The 21751-nt window shown below is 36.3% G+C and overlaps 1 protein-coding gene across 1 annotated transcript in view; it reads right to left on the reverse strand.

The window, feature by feature from the left end:
- LOC128984031 (protein C-ets-2-like) overlaps positions 1 to 20491 on the reverse strand; it is a 44164-nt gene extending 23673 nt beyond the window's left edge. Inside the window, exons 1-2 of the mRNA XM_054403312.1 lie at positions 20001 to 20491; positions 6989 to 7094 (exon numbers count right to left, since the gene is read on the reverse strand). Coding sequence (XP_054259287.1) covers positions 6989 to 7040 — 52 coding nt within the window. The 5' untranslated portion in view covers positions 7041 to 7094; positions 20001 to 20491. The remainder of the gene's footprint in view (positions 1 to 6988; positions 7095 to 20000) is intronic.
- Between the last annotated feature and the right edge of the window lie 1260 nt (positions 20492 to 21751).

Below are 21751 nucleotides of genomic sequence, written 5' to 3' on the forward strand. Positions count from 1 at the left end.
GCTAATCCAAAATTATGACAAATCTACTAAAGGAGTAGCCTATGTTTAATCTATGGTATCACATACTGTATGGAGTTCAGGTTTTTGGGCCTGGAATTGGAATCAATGGCCATGTTTTTTTTCAGGAATTCTCGGTGGTTTGAGTTGTTTTGTTTCAGTCCCACGGCCACAAACGTGAGCATTTATTAAAAGCATAAAATTGCTAACAGTGTTTAAGACGGCATTTTGTTAAAGCTAAACAATCAATAAAAAAAAAACTTGCAATGATTCCGGCGAGGAGTGGTATTCAAGCAATTAACTTAGGCCTATGGGCGTGATATAGTTTTTAATAAAGGTTTGAAGGAAAGTAACTGTGACCAGACTAGGGGGCGGAAAATTATTTGGGCCTAGGGGCGCAAAAATGCTAAATCCGGCCCTGATCCTTATAAGTGGACCCTCATGTTACATCACTTTTAAAAGTATTATTAAAGTACTACCTAAATCTCGGAGGGTCAATCACTGTAATTACGGCGACGTTGCAGGCTTTCTGTTTCATGCGATATAATAGCGTACTAACGAACGATCCCATTAACTATGTATCCAGCAGATTCTGGGCTTCACGACAACCAATGAAGATGGCAGTTTTGTGAACTGTTTTTCTGGCCTATGTTAGTTTTTCTGCTTGTTAGTTTTTCTGCTTGTTTGTTTTTGTCTATGGTTGTCATAGCAACATCGTTTCGGTGTTCATATCTTTGTTTTTATGTTTAGTAATCATTTTTCAAATACTTTTTCCTCATTTAATTTTTTTTCTTTTTTTTCCTAGGACGCTAGGCACGAACCTAGGACTGTTTTTCAGATTATTTCAGGCTAGAAATAGGGGTTGCGGCATTATCACTTAAATAAAATCCATTGGTGATTTGGCGGGATTTTGAACCCGGGACCTCTTGGACCGAAGCCCCCACGCTCTAACCACTAGACCAGTTCGCTCCCCCTCATCATTTAATTTAGAATAAAATGTATACATCAGTTTGTTAGTGTTTTACCACATGTCTAGTTACTCAGATATAGAAACCAAATTTGTGCCTCTTCTGGATTTGAACTCATATAGGAATTCAGTCTTGTAAGGTAAGGGTATTATACTATATACTAGTGTACATGTTGCTCGAAATCGAGCAATTACAAAGAAGTACTGGAGTTATTTATAAACAAATGACTTGTTTAAAAACTAATAACAGCCATAATTTCCGATGATTTTAAAAGAGTCGACCAAAAGATTGTTAACTAATCGAAATACTCACAATTTACATAACAGTCCTATTCCAGTTTAAAGGGTTAATTTTTAACTATCAAACTTCCCATGGACGGGAAAAGGAAAGCTTACAATTCAATTCAACCTAAAAAGGCTGTCAGTGTCAGCTTGTATAATGTACCGTACCTAAGTTATTTAGCCAATTTGTAGACAATAAGGTGTAGGCTACTTTAAACTCTACAGAACAGCGTTAAGAAAAAACTGGCAGAACTCTGGAATTGTGTTATTTATCATAGGCATACTCATGTGGCAAATCCTCAAAATAAAAATTCAATATTTAATAACACATATCATTAAACCAACATTCAAAACTATACACATTTTTAATACAACATAGATAATTTACACTTTGACTGTTTACAATTAACATATGTTCTTCTTCTCACTTTTTATTTTTGCTTCGCAACGGGAAAAATCTGTTTCATAATCACTGAAATAGATTTATAATAAATAATCTATCATACAGTTTAAGAATAATTAAGCCCTACCACATAGTTGTTTTATTTTATTTTGTTGTTGTTGTATCAGCTGTCTGAAATTGTGAAATAGGCATTTGACATTTCTGGTTGTTTACATTTAAATGTCAAAGTAAATGTAAACATTGTGAATTTTCTCATGCTTCCATGGAGACCAATTATTAATATTTCATTTCTAACAACAGCTGGAGTTTCAAAACAATGTTTGTTTCCCATGTTAATCTTATGGAGAAATACGAAACTTTAAAGGGTCCCAGGGCCTCACTCTCTAATTATTTAACTTAAAAGAAAGTTTCCTGCACAACTTCACGTTACGCTCTTTCCAATGACACCAAAAACATGTCAATCGGTTCAGTAGTTTTGGAAGAGTAATTGTCACAAAAATCCTGCTTGCGTATTAAATAAGTATAGATTTCAAGATAGCCTATTTTATGTAGTTTAAGAAAATATACATGTTTATATTTTTGTCTTCTGTGAAAGTTTTTATGGATGTTTACATAAAACGCAGGAAAAGTGCATGAACACTAAAGACATTTGGAGGTTGTCAATGCGACACCTAGAGGGTTAAGTACTATGAATAAATATTTGTTTTTTTAGAAACAAGTCGTAGAACATCAAATTAGCATTTCTGTCTAGGGTACATGATATGAGGGCACCAGATGCTACTTTACAGTACATTTACCTTTCCAGTGGGTCATAGCCCCTATGCACAACTTCCTGTTAACTTCATTATTTATTTACGTTTTCGACACATTTTAAGTCAAAACGTTACAGTCACAAAATACATTTCACAACGAAACCTGACAGCTGAATAAAAAGTTGACATTGTCAATAACACCACGTGAATATGTTTTTGTAAACACTAGTAGGCCTACTCCCTTGTAGAAACAATTTCAACATTTGAGGTGTCAAAAAACTGTCTCGATTTATAGTTTTGCAACGTTTTAAAATTTTAAAAGTTCTTATCCTTAAGTGTGTGAGACACCCTCAATGGTTGAATTTCCTCCGTAAGCATTACATAGAACAAATTCAAAAACAAAAAAAAAAAACAGCTGTTTATAAGATTAAACTCGTCAGATTTTTGGGAGTAAAGGTAATTTCCTGTGTTAATGGGAACATTCATTATTATCGATGATTTTTTTTTATATACCGTAGAGATATTTTTGTTTCCTTTGCGATCCATTTTCCTTCTGTTTTAATATGTTCAAACACATTTAAATTACAAATTGACAACTGATCTTGTTTAGGCAAAAATGATACATGGATTAAGAAATGAAACTGTTCTAAACTAACCAAACTTGCAGTACCATTTCAAGATTCCGTTTGATATTCCCCACATGCCTTTTCTGTTATCAAACGGAATTTTGAAATGGTACTGCAAGTTTGGTTAGTTTAGAACAGTTCTTTTCTTAATAATATAAATGTTACATAAATCTGTCCGTCTTTGGTCTTAAAAAATAGTCTGGGGGTGACTAGTTTCGGGTCAAAGACCCAAATCCACATCAAATTGAATAACTTAGTCTATAAACCGACGGAATTCTTCATCAAAACATATATCAAGTCAACATATAAAGTCCATATATTTACACACAGATACAGCTACATTTAAAAACATTAGCCGGCCACATTCATTCATGCACAGGACAAACCGACACAGATTATACGGCGGACACGACGGAACTCAAGAAAGAGAGAAGGACCTCATCCTCAACTATTTTTTTAGACTAAAGACGGACGGAGGTATGCAACCTTTATATTATTTTGTACAATCAGTCTTGGTGGCAAGAATGTTTTCATTTCTTAATCCATAGCCTATATCATTTTTGCCTAAACAAGATCAGTTGTTAATTTGTAATTTAAATGTGTTTGAAGATATTAAAAGAGAAGGAATATGGATCCTAAAGGAAAACAAAAATATTGATTCGGTATATCGAAAAAAAAAAATCATCGATAATAATAAATGTACCCTTTATTAGGAAAGTACCGGAGTAAATAGTGATGTTTGTAATATTCAGGAGGTTATAGACCAATATAAACATTTAATCAGTTTTATTGGATGAAATGAAGAACCTAATAATAATGAAAAATAATGTAATAGGTCAAACTAATATAAACTCAGATAATTATAGCACCAGGCCAATTGAACAATATAGGCCCTATGTAGTTTTTGTTACTCACTCTAAATCAATTGAGAAAAAAGCAAATGGATTGTATACTTCTTGCTATCATAATGGCAAGGTTACGTTGCCAGTTCCACAAACAATCAAACTTATAAAAACTTTATTGACTGGAATTCACCATCAGCCAAGACATTTCAAGTCAAAACAAGAATCTGCAACAACTCATTTGCTATGTTAGTGTTAGTGGCAATATTTGACCAACCACAAGAGAAGGGAAGTTTATTTTTATGATCCAGAAGAGGCAAATAATAATATAACTTACACTGTTCAATAAGAGAAAATGAAAATTGTTATCCAAATCTAATGCAAGAGTTATTTTACCTATTAAACAAATAGAGATCTATACTTTCAAGCTTTCAAAACATTGGGACAGGTATTAAGCAAAAATCCACATGAACAAGTGAGAATATACGGATGCTGGATGCTGGGCATATACTCTGACAGACAACAAGAAAAAAGACGTTACAATTGACCAACTTCCAATGATATTGCTTCAAATGATAAAACAGATGTTAGCTGCCTAGTTGGTAACCCAGAGTTTGTGGTATGCCTAAAAAAAAATAGCTCCTGAAATGGTTGATAGCACCCCCTTGTTCACGATTGGATCCGATGGCCTATCATTTACTTTTCCTGTGCGGGGAAAAGAGTTTGTTTAGGGGGATGTGTCAAATTGAAGAAAGTGCTACTGCTCAAAGAAATAAAGTGACCAACTTCAACTTGCTTCACACAGATTATCGGAAAGGCAACAAATTGTCTTCAGTTCTTCATAATGTAAAAGCTTTGTTGCAACATATCACAGACATGTTAGAGACATGTGTTGAATTAAGGAGAACGTTTAGCATTCATTAGAAGCAACACTGAGAACAGAAATGAACGTGAACCTTCAAAACGCAATTATAGATATTTAACCTCAATTTCTATCAAGTTTTCAGACAACTCTAATAATCGTATTGAAATTAACTTGAATTCAGAGAACTCAGATAATCTTACTGCAATTAACTTGAATTCAACAACAAGTTTTCCTCAACATTGTATTCCTTACTGTGCAACTCATTGAGCCTTCGTTTAAGCTAATAGAATTGATCAAATTACCTCAATAATTGCGTTTCCTGTTACACTGTGGATATTACCTTTTTCATATAATGTAATAGGAGTAAACTTAAATCACTAGTTACTATAAAAGTTTAAGAACCAAATCGGTCAATATTCTGTGCTATTGCTGTCCTGTTTTATACAGCTAAGCCTTGCATACCAATTATATTACATTATTGGATATTTTTACTTGATGAGATAGCGTTTCTACTTTATGATATAACCAAACCATATAATAAACATTCATAAGTCTTTTAATAATTTCATAATATTGGCTATTCTAATGGATAGTTATTTGTGCAAGCTTAAGTTTTATACATGGGACCTAACATTGACCTGTTAATGCGTAAAGTAGCATGATAAAGTTCTTACTATAAACCATTAAAATGTTAGCTAAAGTTATTTGGGTGATGGATAATTAGTTGGCAAACATATTTTTAATTGGTTCAATTCCCAGCACATCCACAGCACATATGTGGGTTTGGACCACATTCCTTAAAAGCTTTTAATTGCTTCTACCGTGCAACTCTTCAAGTAAAAATGTCATTGGCATCAAAACAAATAAAAATACTCCCGCTGCAGCAAACCTGCCGACTAAGCGAATTTTCATTTGTGTGAATTGATTTTTAATTAAACCTATTTAAATAACATTAGGTTTAATGTGTACCTAGGTTTGCTGCTACAAGGAAACTAATAAAGTGTATTTTTTTAAAAAACATTAATAGTTTAGTATAAAATAAATAAATTAGCCAAGTTTGATCAAAATATATCCATAAACAAGCAAACTACAACATTTTACAATATTCTCCATAAGAATAACATGGGAATTTTAAATTTATAGTTTTTTGAATTTTCTCCTTTACCGATAACTGTACAAAAACACTTTGATATACTAAATTATTTGTTTTTTTAAGCTCTTTAAAAGCGCCTAGAGAGAAATTAAGAAATGTTGTGGGTAAAAAATGAGAAAAACAAATTTTTACCCCATAAAACCCCGTTCCCATGGTCCGATCATACTGGTTCGCGAATTCATTCAAGTTTATCCTGCCTTACACCTTTAAACAAAATTTCATCAAAATCGGACAAAAATTACTCAAGTTATCGCGTTCACGGACGTATATATATATATATAAAAATTTGAACGAATGGGGGAAACGGGTAAATCGGTCCCAGGCCTAGGTTTTACTGTGCCACCTACGGTAATAGCTAAATATAGGGAAATTCGTTAAAAACATAGGTTAACTTTCTATCTTATTGATCGGTTATCAAATTTGGTATTTGGAAGGTGGATGAACCCACTTTTACTACTCTCGTTAGGTATTTGGTTTTTTATTATTTTTTTTACCTCTAGTAAAGCCTAGTTTGATGTGAATATAATTGGGGACACATTAGAAGCTAGTTATGCAGCTGTGGATACATACTGCTGTCAAAAACGACTGGAAAACACATGCGGCCAAAGGAGGCCCAAGATTGGTTTGGCATAAACAGTTTTCATACACTCACAAAATTATGACTAGTTTTTTATCATAATTTTTATTGAAAAATAAAGATGATGTAAGAAAATGTTTATTTTACGAGATGACAGTTAAAGTTGTCAGTAAAATGAGAAATTGGGATTATTATGCTGGTATAGCCTTTCCTCCCAGAATATTCAGGCTAGGGCCACATAAGTTGAAAAGTTAATAACAGCTATATTTAATTTAAACAGCAGTGGCATTTTGTAACTAAGAACATAAAGCTTTTAAGGAAAGCAGTCCAAACCTTTCTAATTAAAGTGCATTTGTCAGGGACCGAACTTGTCCCTCTTGGACTGAAGTCCAGAATATGTGTCACTAGACTAGCAAAAACATCAAAACAACAGCTAACCAATCAGAAGTAAGCCTAGTCACAAATTTGATAAATATAACATTTAAAACAAAATAAAATGTAGTGTAATATTACAAGGTAATTACCTTCTCGGGGATTAGGTGGGGAAAAGCTATGGTTAGAGAAGTGATACGCCATGGAGGGCCACCAGAGCGTTATCAACTCCTCTATTGTAAACCTCCAATCTGAGTGCTGCAAACAAAACCATAGATGAGTAATGTTTTTGAGAGATTAAGTTTCAAATATTTACTAAAAACAAACAACGCTAGATATGTTGTTGGTGAATTCCTCACCAGGAAGTGATTTGTTGGAGATTTAAAACTGGGATTATGCATCATTATGTTATTCAGCTCATCTTAGTCCGTACACAAGGTTTCAAGTAATTTATTCTACACTCCTTCTTTAATTAAAACCTTGAACTGCTACTAGTGTAGTGTGGTGTGTCAATGTACAACATGTCAAACTTTTACTTCATATTTGGTTTGTGATAAATATCTATTCAACTTCGTAGATTAATTTTTGGTAGAAAACGCTGTCTTTTGCTTGTTGCTCAAATCAGACGCTGCTCTCAATATATTACTGTTAAAGTGCTAAACCTATTCGTCTTAGGCCTATGCACCAATGTTTTAATCATGGAAAACTGCAAAAGCAGCTTATTGCATACTATAGGATTATTTATGTTTCTACAAACTATCACATTTTAAAAATTGAATGAGAAAATAGATATTCAACAATAACACAATATGAGAAGTATATTCAACTATGTTGTCATTCGGAACCTCGAGTATAGCAGGCATATATGGATGAGAGGTCTTCAGTGTCCAAAATTAATGGGATATCAAAACTTGAGCAATAACATTTCACTACTACTATTATTACTTGAGCAAAATTCTCAGTAGGTGATAGAAGCTTTGCATGACATAGATATGATAGAATGAATACAATTGAACAGATAGCATGAGGAAAACTTCTGAGCACTTTCACAAGTACTCCACTTACTATCAAATGAGATAGTAAATATGCTGTATCCGGTAATAGATGACGTAGAAGCAACTAACGCAAACTAAGTCGCTCAGAAAATGTACTCTAAATGTTAAGAATGTACTTAGTATACTCATTATCACAAAAGTGTTATTTGCGTTTCTTCACAAAAGACAATTCAACTTATAAGATAAAGGCCGAATCCCTGGTCTAGTTACTAGGTAAATCTATGCTGTAGTTGCTTGCTATATCAGCAGGTCGTACCGGATTTACTACAGATCTGTTTGCATGTGACGGAAGTGGTATATTGGGGGCTAAGCGGATTATCAGCAAATTGCCTTTTTCTACGACTCAAGCCACTAATAAAATGATATTTTCTATACCCAAAACAGTAAATTATTGGTGACAATCTTTTGCTTAACTAAATTTTAGAGCTGGTTTAGCAACAAAATGTTTATAACTATGTGTTGAATAATTTTTAAGTAACATTTTATTATACATTTTATATTTTTAACGGAGTTATGCAGAGTAACTCTGGTTTGCTCTTACAAAAAATGCCCCCGCCTCCGCGAACCTTTCAGCCTGATTAGATTTTGACTAAATTATTCCCATAAACAAGTCGTACTTGTTCCCTCTTTCAAAAATCATTGGATTCAACAAGTTCTTAGGGTTTGCTGATATAGGGAAGGTAAAAAGTGTGTTTTGATCAAATGTAAATAGTGATAAAATAAATAAATATGACAAATGATCAAAATTTATCCATAAACAAGCAAACACCAACAGTTTTCTTTTTCCATAAGAATTTAAAAAGTACAGTTTCTTTTATTTTCTCTGCGACCTTTAAATATACAGCAATCCTTTAATATACTAAATTGCGTTCTTTAATTGTATAACAATGCTTAAATATACTAAACTGTTTCTTTTTTAAGCTCTACACGATAGCTGCAATTGAAATTGGGCAATTCCATAGTTTAAGGGTTGAATAAAAGAAAAACTATTTTTTAAACAATTTCATAACCCTATAACCACACATTGATCTTCTGACCTGGAATCTTAATGGTTCGCAAACTCAATCAAGTTTATCCATCCACGCCATTCATGCCAAATTTCATCAAAATTTAGCCAAAATAGTTATTTTGTTCATACACATACATATATAAATTTGAGCAAATAGTTTTTGGCCTCTGGGGATATCAAAATGAAAAAGGACAATCTAGGTCTTTCTGTGCCTCTTTCTTCCATATAGGGAAATTCGCTAATATTTAGACAGCCTACTCCGAATTATCTCAGACTAGATACAATATTCGATTGGTTTTCTGAGAATTTAAATAAATGAGATACGTTTAAGAGTTTTATACATTAGTCTTATCTATAAGTGACAGTTATTTTCTCAGAAAAATGTGAAGTGTAATTTGTTGATGTCATGAATTAATAGTCACCGAAATTTTAATTATTTTGACTTTGTGTACGTACATAACATGTATTTATTTTTTGTTGGAACTGTTATATTTTTTTAAATATAAATAGCTATTTATTTATTTTTTATATAAATAAATAGATTATACCTTGTAGACTATCCTTAAAACCTATTCCATCTTAGAAATATTTGTCTAAAAGATATTAGTACAGCAGTCCAAATATAGTCAGTGTTTGAACAGCTGAAATTCTACCGTGGCAAACTCTACATGAAGCCATTACTCACTAAAGTAAGGAAAACATATTCAATTAATATGTGAGTCATAAACGCTATTTTTCGCTACACTACTGTGAAATGATCTGTTTTCGTTACATGTTTATCACCAATGAAAATTCATCATTATTTACTATGCAAAAGTAATATTACCTATATTTTTTGAATTCAGCTCAGGAATTGATCAGAAATAAAAAACACTGCAAAGACAATACTTTAGTATACTCTATACCCAAGTGTACCCCAGTAACCTTCTCATGGGTTGCACACCAGTCCTAACCAAGAAGGGATTTGAACCATGGATCTGCAAAGGTGTCCTAGCCAGAACAACAACATCTTAGACAGCTCAGGCATTGATCAGTGATAACAAACACTGCAAAGACAATACTGGTATACTTTAAACCCAAGTGTACCCCAGTAACCTTCTCATGGGTTGCACACCAGTCCTAACCAAGACGGGATTTGAACCATGGATCTGCAAAGGTGTCTCCTAGCCAGAACAACAACATCTTAGACAGCTCAGGCATTGATCAGTGATAACAAACACTGCAAAGACAATACTGGTATACTTTAAACCCAAGTGTACCCCAGTAACCTTCTCATGGGTTGCACACCAGTCCTAACCAAGACGGGATTTGAACCATGGATCTGCAAAGGTGTCCTAGCCAGAACAACAACATCTTAGGCATTGATCAGTGATAACAAACACTGCAAAGACAATACTGGTATACTTTATACCCAAGTGTACCCCAGTAACCTTCTCATGGTTTGCACACCAGTCCTAATCAAGACGGGATTTGAACCATGGATCTGCAAAGGTGTCCTAGCCAGAACAACAACATCTTAGGCATTGATCAGTGATAACAAACACTGCAAAGACAATACTGGTATACTTTAAACCCAAGTGTACCCCAGTAACCTTCTCATAGGTTGCACACCAGACCTAACCAAGACAGGATTTAAACCATGGAACTGCAAAGGTGTCCTAGCCAGAACAACAACATCTTAGACAGCTCAGGCATTGATCAGTGATAACAAACACTGCAAAGACAATACTGGTATACTTTATACCCAAGTGTACCCCAGTAACCTTCTCATGGTTTGCACACCAGTCCTAATCAAGACGGGATTTGAACCATGGATCTGCAAAGGTGTCCTAGCCAGAACAACAACATCTTAGACAGCTCAGGCATTGATCAGTGATAACAAACACTGCAAAGACAATACTGGTATACTTTAAACCCAAGTGTACCCCAGTAACCTTCTCATGGGTTGCACACCAGACCTAACCAAGACGGGATTTGAACCATGGATCTGCAAAGGTGTCCTAGCCAGAACAACAACATCTTAGACAGCTCAGGCATTGATCAGTGATAACAAACACTGCAAAGACAATACTGGTATACTTTATACCCAAGTGTACCCCAGTAACCTTCTCATGGTTTGCACACCAGTCCTAACCAAGACGGGATTTGAACTATGGATCTGCAAAGGTGTCCTAGCCAGTACAACAACATCTTAGACAGCTCAGGCATTGATCAGTGATAACAAACACTGCAAAGACAATACTGGTATACTATATACCCCAGTGTACCTCAGTAACCTTCTCATGGGTTGCACACCAGTCGTAACCAAGACGGGATTTGAACTATGGATCTGCAAAGGTGTCCTAGCCAGAACAACAACATCTTAGACAGCTCAGGCATTGATCAGTGATAACAAACACTGCAAAGACAATACTGGTATACTTTATACCCAAGTGTACCCCAGTAACCTTCTCATGGGTTGACCACCAGACCTAATCAAGATGGGAATTAAACCATGGATCTGCAAAGGTGTCCTAGCCAGTACAAAAAAAAAACCTTAGACAGCTCAGGCATTGATCAGTGATAACAAACACTGCAAAGACAATACTGGTATACTTTATACCCAAGTGTACCCCAGTAACCTTCTTATGAGTTGCACACCAGTCCTAACCAAGACAGGATTTGAACCGAACCATGCAAAGGTGTCTCCTAGCCAGAACAACAACATCTTAGACAGCTCAGGCATTGGTCAGTGATAACAAACACTGCAAAGACAATACTGGTATACTTTATACCCAAGTGTACCCCAGTAACCTTCTCATAGGTTGCACACCAGTCCTAATCAAGACGGGATTTAAACCATGGATCTGCAAAGGTGTCCTAACCAGAACAACAACATCTTAGACAGCTCAGGCATTGATCAGTGATAACAAACACTGCAATGACAATACTGGTATACTTTATACCCAAGTGTACCCCAGTAACCTTCTCATAGGTTGCACACCAGTCCTAATCAAGACGGGATTTAAACCATGGATCTGCAAAGGTGTCCTAGCCAGAACAACAACATCTTAAACAGCTCAGGCATTGATCAGTGATAACAAACACTGCAAAGACAATACTGGTATACTTTATACCCAAGTGTACCCCAGTAACCTTCTCATGGGTTGCACACCAGACCTAATCAAGACGGGATTTAAACCATGGATCTGCAAAGGTGTCCTAGCCAGAACAACAACATCTTAGACAGCTCAGGCATTGATCAGTGATAACAAACACTGCAAAGACAATACTGGTATACTTTATACCCATGTGTACCCCAGTAACCTTCTCATGGGTTGCACACCAGACCTAATCAAGATGGGATTTAAACCATGGATCTGCAAAGGTGTCCTAGCCAGTACAAAAAAAACCTTAGACAGCTCAGGCATTGATCAGTGATAACAAACACTGCAAAGACAATACTGGTATACTTTATACCCAAGTGTACCCCAGTAACCTTCTCATGGGTTGCACACCAGACCTAATCAAGACGGGATTTAAACCATGGATCTGCAAAGGTGTCCTAGCCAGAACAACAACATCTTAGACAGCTCAGGCATTGATCAGTGATAACAAACACTGCAAAGACAATACTGGTATACTTTATACCCAAGTGTACCCCAGTAACCTTCTCATGGGTTGCACACCAGACCTAATCAAGACGGGATTTAAACCATGGATCTGCAAAGGTGTCCTTGCCAGAACAACAACATCTTAGACAGCTCAGGCATTGATCAGTGATAACAAACACTGCAAAGACAATACTTTGGTATACTTTATACCCAAGTTTACCCCAGTAACCTTCTCATGGGTTGCACACCAGTCCTAACCAAGACGGGATTTGAACCATGGATCTGCAAAGGTGTCTCCTAGCCAGTACAACAACATCTTAGACAGCTCAGGCATTGATCAGTGATAACAAACACTGCAAAGACAATAGTGGTATACTTTATACCCAAGTGTACCCCAGTAACCTTCTCATGGGTTGCACACCAGACCTAATCAAGACGGGATTTAAACCATGGATCTGCAAAGGTGTCCTAGCCACAACAACAACATCTTAGACAGCTCAGGCATTGATCAGTGTTAACAAACACTGCAAAGACAATACTGGTATACTTTATACCCAAGTGTACCCCAGTAACCTTCTCATGGGTTGCACACCAGACCTAATCAAGACGGGATTTAAACCATGGATCTGCAAAGGTGTCCTAGCCACAACAACAACATCTTAGACAGCTCAGGCATTGATCAGTGTTAACAAACACTGCAAAGACAATACTGGTATACTTTATACCCAAGTGTACCCCAGTAACCTTCTCATGGGTTGCACACCAGACCTAATCAAGACGGGATTTGAACCATGGAAAGGTGTCTCCTAGCCAGAACAACAACATCTTAGACAGCTCAGGCATTGATCAGTGATAACAAACACTGCAAAGACAATACTGGTATACTTTATACCCAAGTGTACCCCAGTAACCTTCTCATGGGTTGCACACCAGACCTAATCAAGATGGGATTTAAACCATGGATCTGCAAAGGTGTCCTAGCCAGTACAAAAAAAACCTTAGACAGCTCAGGCACTGATCAGTGATAACAAACACTGCAAAGACAATACTGGTATACTTTATACCCAAGTGTACCCCAGTAACCTACTCATGGGTTGCACACCAGTCCTAACCAAGACGGGATTTGAGTTTCATCCTGCATAGGTATCTCCTGGCCAATTGGACAACACCTTATCAGGCATTGATCAGACCTAACAGTCTACTGCACTAACAATATTGATGAACCCAATACCCAATTTTACCTCAGTAATTTGCACAAGTTGCACGCCAGTCCTAACAAAGATGGGATTAAAACCATTGATCCACAAAGGTATCTCCTGTCTGGAGAGACAATGCCTGACAGAATCAGACCTAAGAGAATACTGCATGACAATATTGGTAAACCCTACCTGTCAGGGGCTGTTTTCTGTCGCTTTTTAAGAGTTAAATTCACAGATTCTGAGAACCGGTAAGTCTCAGGATGGTTGATTATATTTTTTACATCTGAGTCAGCTAACCAAGTAAAAACTGTGTATTTTTGCTATTTTTTATACTAAATAATGGCTAATCAGTTGTTACTTTATTTATTTCTTTGTGCATCATTTATCTACACCACTGTTAGTTTAAGTTTTTTATTTGTAAGAGAACCCCTGGTCTTGTTACTATCTAATGCCGACCTTTAGTTTGATAGCAACATTAATTACTAGCCCAATCACAAATCTGGGTCCAGAATAAATCTCGATGGAACTGAACCAGGGACCTTCAGATTTAGAGACGATTGTAATTATTTAATAACATTAGGGTACTTTTGATTGTGGAACAATTTTTTGAGACATGAAAATGGTGAGCCAACGTCCATGTAAAAACATAAACTAGATTCTCCAGTTCCTTTCACTGTCTCCATTTAAATTGTTGCAACATTTAGCAGGAAAAAAGCAACAAACAAACAAAACCAAAACCAATTGAATTTCATTTAGGCCTATCTAAAATTCCTATTTGAAAATTCTAAATAAATTATTGATAAATATTTACTTACAGAGGTGATTCTTGTAAGAAAGCAAAATATACTGTTTTACCGATGTATATAATTGAGCGGAGCGAGCGAAGCGAGCGAAGCTCTTATACGTCGACTTTTATGCATTTCGTAATACGCAAACTCCTCCTAGACGGCTGAATCAATCGTTTTCAAATTTTGCATGTTGATAAACACCATATCGGTGAGTGCCAACATCTATATAGCGTTAAAAAAGTCTCTCAGGAATCCGTAGAAAAATGAAACTGAAAATCACATTTTTTTAACATTAGTCTTATGGGTTGCTAGGTAACCATGTTGGCTGAATTAAATAACAAGTAAAAAGTAAACAAAAGATTTGAAGTTTTAGCATGTGCTCATAATAAGCCAACTACCCACAGTATACTAGGAAATTACAAATACAGTACAAAAGGAAAAACATCACTTGTTAATATTGAGCAAAGATTATACTTAAGATTACTCGATACATTGTAGTCAAGGGTAGCAGTGCGAAGTCTAGGATCTGTTTATGACGAATACATTAAGGTATCTGCAATCCTAAAATGCTATGGGAAGGGAAGGAAACAGGTCCGTGACGTAGGAAGTAGTGAAGGAAGTAGTATAGGCAATCATAAAATGCTATGGGAATAGAGGGAAACAGGTCCGTGACGTAGGAAGTGATGAAGGAAGTAGTAAATGCGAGCAGTCCGGAGTGTGGGGACTGTTTATGACGATAAGATTAGGGTATCTGCAATCCTAAAATGCTATGGGAAGGGAGGAAAACAGGTCCGCGACGTAGGAAGTGGTGAAGGAAGTAGTCAAGGCGAGTAGTCTGGAGTGCGGGAACTGTTTATGACGATTAGAATAAGGTATCTGCAATCTTTAAGTACAATAGGAAGGGAGGGAAACAGGTCCGTGACGTAGGAAGTGGTGAAGGAAGTAGTCAAGGCGAGCTGTCAGGAGTGAGGGAACTGTTTATGGCGATTAGATAAGGGTATGGGCAATCCTAAAATGCTATGGGAAGGGAGGGAAACAGGTCCGTGACGTAAGAAGTGGTGAAGGAAGTAGTCAAGGCGAGCTGTCTGGAGCGTGGGAACTGTTTATGATGATTAGATTAAGGTATTTGCAATCCTAAAATGCTATGGAAAGGGAGGAAAATAGGTCCGCGACGTAGGAAGTGGTGAAGGAAGTAGTCTAGGCGAGTTGTCCGGAGTGTTGGAAATGTTTATGACAATTAGATTAAGGTATCAGCAAACCTAAAATGCTACGGGAAGGGAGGAAAACAGGTCCGCGACGTAGGAAGTGATGAAGGAAGTAGTCAAGGTGAGCTGTCCGGAGTGTGGGGACTGTTTATGACGATTAGATTAAGGTATTTGCAATTCTAAAATGCTATGGAAAGGGAGGAAAATAGGTCCGCGACGTAGGAAGTGGTGAAGGAAGTAGTCTAGGCGAGTTGTCCGGAGTGTTTGAAATGTTTATGACAATTAGATTATGGTATCAGCAAACCTAAAATGCTACGGGAAGGGAGGAAAACAGGTCCGCAACGTAGGAAGTGATGAAGGAAGTAGTCAAGGTGAGCTGTCCGGAGTGTGGGAACTGTTTATGACGATTAGATTAAGGTATTTGCAATCCTAAAATGCTATGGGAAGGGAGGAAAACAGGTCCGCGACGTAGGAAGTGGTGAAGGAAGTAGTCAAGGCGAGTAGTCCGGAGTGTGGGAACTGTTTATGACGATTAGATTAAGGTATCTGCAATCTTTAAATGCAATGGAATGGAGGGAAACAGATCCATGACGTAGGAAATTGTGTAGGATGTAGATGTGTGGATTTATGCATCTCCAATACTACGGTGCTTTCAGAGTGAACTAATGATTTTCCCCGAGCAAAGCTCGGTCCCCAGGTACTATAATCAAATGACGACACTAGCTTGAGGTTCGTGACGTATGAAGAGGTTAAGGAAGTAGTAAAGGTGAACAGTCTGGAGTATGGAAACTGTTTATGACGATTAGATTAAGGTCACAACGTTCCTAAAATGCTACGGAAAGGGAGGGAAACAGGTCCGCGATGTGGGAAGTGGCGAAGGAAGTAGTAAAGGCGAGCTGTTCGGAGTGTGGGATCTGTTTATGACGATTAGATTCAGGTATCTGCAATCTTAAAATGCTATGGGGAGAGAGGGAAACAGATCCGCGACGTAGAAACAGGTGAAAGAAGTAGTAAGGTGAGCAGTGTGGAGTGTGGGAACTGGAAACCGTTTGTAGCAGTTTTAATGTATCTGCAATGCTGAAATGCTATGAGAAGGGATGGAAGCATGCCCAAGACATAGGAAATTGTGAAAGAAGTAGTAAAGTCTAGCAGTACGGACAGTGGGGATGTTTGTTGCAATTAGATTAACGTATCTAAAATACTAAAATGCTATGGAAAGCGATGAATACAGGTCCACGACGTAAGTGGTGAAGGAAGTAGTAAAGGCTGGCAGTGCAGAGTGGGGGAACCGTTTGAGCAGATGGATAAATGAATTTGTAATACTTAAATGCTATGAGAAAGGAAGGAAACAGGCCAATGACGTAGTAAATGGTGAAGGAAGTAGTAAGGCTAACAGCGCAGAGTGTGGGAACTGTCTTTGGCAATTAAATTAATGTATCTGCAATCCTAAAATGCTATGGGAAGAGAGGGAAACAGGTCCACGACGTAGGGTGTGGTGAAGGAAGTAGTAAAGTCGAGCAGTGTTGAGTTTGGGAATCGATTAATGTATCTGCAATGCTAAAATGCTACGGGAAGAGACTGTAGACTGTAATATGTTAAAATGATTACGAAGCACAAATCGATACATATTTTCGATACATGCAATCGTTTACAATCGAAATTTACAACTGAGTTGACAACAGCTGATTTTTACTCCATAGAGGCTAAAAACGATTTTTACTCCCTAAATATTAAAAATGCTACTTTAGACCCGCAGCGCATGCATGAAAAAATACTGTTTTTACTGCAGTAAGACAAAAACAATATAATATGAACCCTTGATGACTCCGCTCAATTTTGTGGATGCCTCTGCGAACGCCACCTAGTTTTATACATTTCATGTTTATCATCTATGTTATGCAACAATGGGTATTCAATATTGTACTTAACTCTTTTTGTATCATTAGTTGTCAAAAGGAGTGTTATTTTTCTATCATGGCACCAATAGTTGTTATTGATCCTGCTTCCCATATTTAATTTAACATTGGATAAAAATATTTATCTTCTATAATTCTTGTGATACATTATCATTAATTGATTATTAATTATTTTTAGTTAATTAACTATCAATTATCAATTGAGTTGGGGACGAGACCTAGGTGTGTATTTTAACCAAAATATATGAGTGAAGGATGAGTGTAGAATGGCATGAGATGACTTTTATAGCTTTGTTGTTGACTATACTAAGATCAGCTGTGCCATTAGCCAGAATGATTTGTTTAAAGCCCATTGATCAGGAACAGCTGGATCTAGTTGAAAACTATCATAAGCTACTGAATTTTCTCAGGATCGAACCGGCGACGCTTTGATTGTTAGGCACTTGATCACTTGATGTTGGATTGTGTTAGCACTTTAACCACTCAAATAAATTATATAAATGGGCTGGCTTACAAATGTGAGGGTGAGAGTTACAAGCCAAAGAATACTTGTCAGTGGTTTTACAGAGTAGGCCTACAGGCTCCATAGGTGCATAAAAATCTGTTTTTTTCTGAGAAAATAATTTTAAAATCTGATTTTAAAAGAGATTGGTCCACTTATTACAGTAGAATGCACAATAAGCTTCGGTTGACGTGTTTGGACCATGAGTCCTCCCCTGTTACAATCAATCAATCTATTACAGTATCTTATTACTTACACCATAAACGTAGAGCTATAATAATAGATACTACTGTTATACTTTTGTTTTTATTCAAAACCAGTGTCAATGAACAAACAATCCAATGTTTTCATTTAGAATAGAATAAAATATTATGTCCATTTTCTCAATTCAATTGACTTACAATACATTGTACATGGTTCACAATTATTGTAGACCTACATTAAAAACTGGCAATAAAGAAAACCCAAAATAAAGTTGAAATTAAATATAAATCTGTTGTTCTCACCAGGCTGACAATAACAAGATACATTTTATCAATTGACATAAAATAAACTGAAGAAGAAAGACAACCGTCCTGTGTATGTATAATAAAGGTGTCCCGTATATTTTTAAGTTAGAGAAAATAATTAGGGCCTCTTTAGGTGAGGCATGAGGTCATTATTTACAAATTTTGGCTACAATGAGAGTTCAATCAGATCGATATTCCATGTTTCAAAAATGTAGATAATATAACTTAAAATATCATAAATTATATAAATTTGTTAAATAACACCAGGCTATATATAGGCCTATGTTAGGTATTAAGTTATATAAATTATTATACACACAATAGTTACATACTTTGTACATTAAATAACTACGGTACCTATGAACTCTAAAAAAAATAGGTACTTTGGTAAAAAAAGAAGGATTAAAGTATCGTTTGATTCATAACAAAACAAGAAACATATTTATGATAGATAACCCAACCTAACATAACCGCCGCAGCACGCACTAAAAATATGTGGCCTCCGTATAATACCAAAACATTTTTTTAAAGCAGGAATAGTAGTAGGTATATTTGAATAATTATAAACTATAAATCTTGTGAGCAGTCGTTTTGACATCACTGTTGGTAGAGAACAATATTATATTTTGGTTTATAATAATATATCAATATTTTCAATATTTTAATAAAATCAAATGACATTTGTCATAATTAGTGCATGTAAACAGGAATGTATGACAATGCCAGATTATTTATCATTTTACCATTGACTTTTTAATACTGAAGATTTTACCCACCATTACTAATAGTGTGGAATATAACAGTGTGGTTCTCAAATTAACAATTTTGTTAATAAAGAATAAACTACTTTAAAAATACTCGTAATTTTAAGTGTTGGGCACTGTATCAAGGACAAGCTTTCCTAGATATTGGAACCCTCAACTAAACCGGCCAAACTGGAACTAGCAATCGCCACAAGCCGATTTCACCTATCCACTATCACTAACAGGTTTGCCGATCAACCATCAATTAGTACCTACCAACTAATTTTTTTCCGTAGCCAAAATAACCACAATGTGTTATTCAACAGGGAAAACGCATATCTTAAATGGACGGCCAAATTAAACCTGAGTGACGTCACAGTGTTTAGAGAGAAACCTTTGATATCGAGGCCTTGAATTTGAATAGGTCAAGTGGATAACTCATTACACACACTAACACATCATTGTTGTATTTTGTGGAGCTATTTTCTTCGTTCATAATAAATACATAACAATCAATGGCAGTATTGATTAGTTTACCTCCAACTCTAGTATAATTAATATTTCTAATCAATTACCACACTCACATTACACTAATTTAATTACAGCGTAATAAAACATAAATTCCAAGACAGGTCACCAACTCACGTTTGTGTTGCCATCCGTTGGTGGATTTTATCGACAAGGCGAGAACAAAATACCCTGAAAACGGAACGCGCACTTGATAGCTATATAAATCAAAATGGCAGATGTTAGAATTTACACGTAACACGTTCGTGACGGAAGCTCGGTAGTATCTCGCAATCGCACCGCACAGCACACTAACACACAGCGACAGCGACAAAACTCACAGCTGATCATCAAGGTTATAGAGTCAGCTGAGCTAAGATTCAGCCAGCAGCCAGGTTAACCACCCGTCAACCGTCGCTATAACCGCGAAATACACTCCTCCGTCTTAACTCTCTAACCGCACAATCACAATCTAGAGAGTAGAGACTGCCGCCGCCACCGCCGCTGTCGGCTGTACAGCACAGCTGTAGCGCGGTAGTGGTGGTGGCTGGCGCTGGTAGGCCATTCCCGAAATAACTATCCTGGCGCGTTCACGTGGTTACGGCCCGGGTCAACAGGTGATAGAGCCGTTCACCGCTCGATACAAAATGTACATGCGTATTCGCCCCCCGGTCCCAATAATTACTGCCCATCTCTCTGGCACTCGAGTGCCTAAAATAAATAAATCTCCACGCGCATGTCGCCGTGGGGCCAAGGTCACTGATATAGGAAACGCCAATAACAAAATAGCTAACAAACTCGAGGCGGAGGTAAATCATTTACCACTGACGATTTCAAGTAGGTGAAAATAATTTTACACAATTTAATTTAATCTGTAGAGTAACGTAAAATTAAATTTTCCTAATACAAACATTATGAATAATTTTTTTAATTTTCAGTTTCTCGTAAGTCTAGACGTTATGTATCATCATCTCCGGCCAAACATCAATAACCGTAAACCCACCCCCTGCCCGTGTTCACGCCCACTTCCAACATCGATCTCATCTCCCAAGTGGGTATGTAGAGCACGTGGCTGTCACACCACTGACACAGCGACCTGATTCGGTCATTGTACCGCTGGAGGGTCTAGGTCTAGTTAGTTAGTTTGAAGGTTTGTTGTTAATTGAGTTTGGATAGAGTAATTTAGTTCTGGCCTGCCGTTATTTTATTATTAATTTTAGACATAAAGGAAATTACATGACTAATAAAAATTTGTAATACCCCCGCCGCAGCAAACCTGCAGACTAAGCGAATTTCCATTTGACTGATTGCATTTACACTGAAATGTCTACTTAAAAATATAACATTTTTTCCCGATTTAAATAGAATTAGCAAGTACTTAGGTGTGCTGCATCAGGGAGGGTAAAACTGTTTTTTTTGTAAAATGTTAATAGTTAGTAAGAAATATTAACATTTTCCAAATTTGATCAAAATATGTTCATAAACAAGCAAACTACAACAGTTTACTTATTCTCCATAAGAATAACATGGGAATTTTAAATTTACAATTTTTTGGAATTTTCTCTGTAACCATTAGGCGCATAATAAAGCTTCAATATACTAAATTATTTGTTTTTTTAAGCTCTACAAAATGGTTTGGAAATAAATTGCTAAATTTTATGTTTTTTGGGTCAAAAATGGGAAAAACCTATTTTTACCCCATAAAACCCCCCATAAACACCCGTTCCCATGGTCCGATCATGCTGGATCGCGAACTCGTTCGAATAAACGTAGGTTTACACGTTTGTACCAAATTTCATCAAAATCGGATCATTTTTGTTCGAGTTATCGTGCTGACGGACATATATATATATATATATATATATATATATATATATATATATATGAAT

Source organism: Macrosteles quadrilineatus, unplaced genomic scaffold, assembly GCF_028750875.1.
Source record: "Macrosteles quadrilineatus isolate MER2022 unplaced genomic scaffold, UCM_ALF_1.0 Scaffold_2__2_contigs__length_208266976, whole genome shotgun sequence".
NCBI lineage: Eukaryota > Metazoa > Arthropoda > Insecta > Hemiptera > Cicadellidae > Macrosteles > Macrosteles quadrilineatus.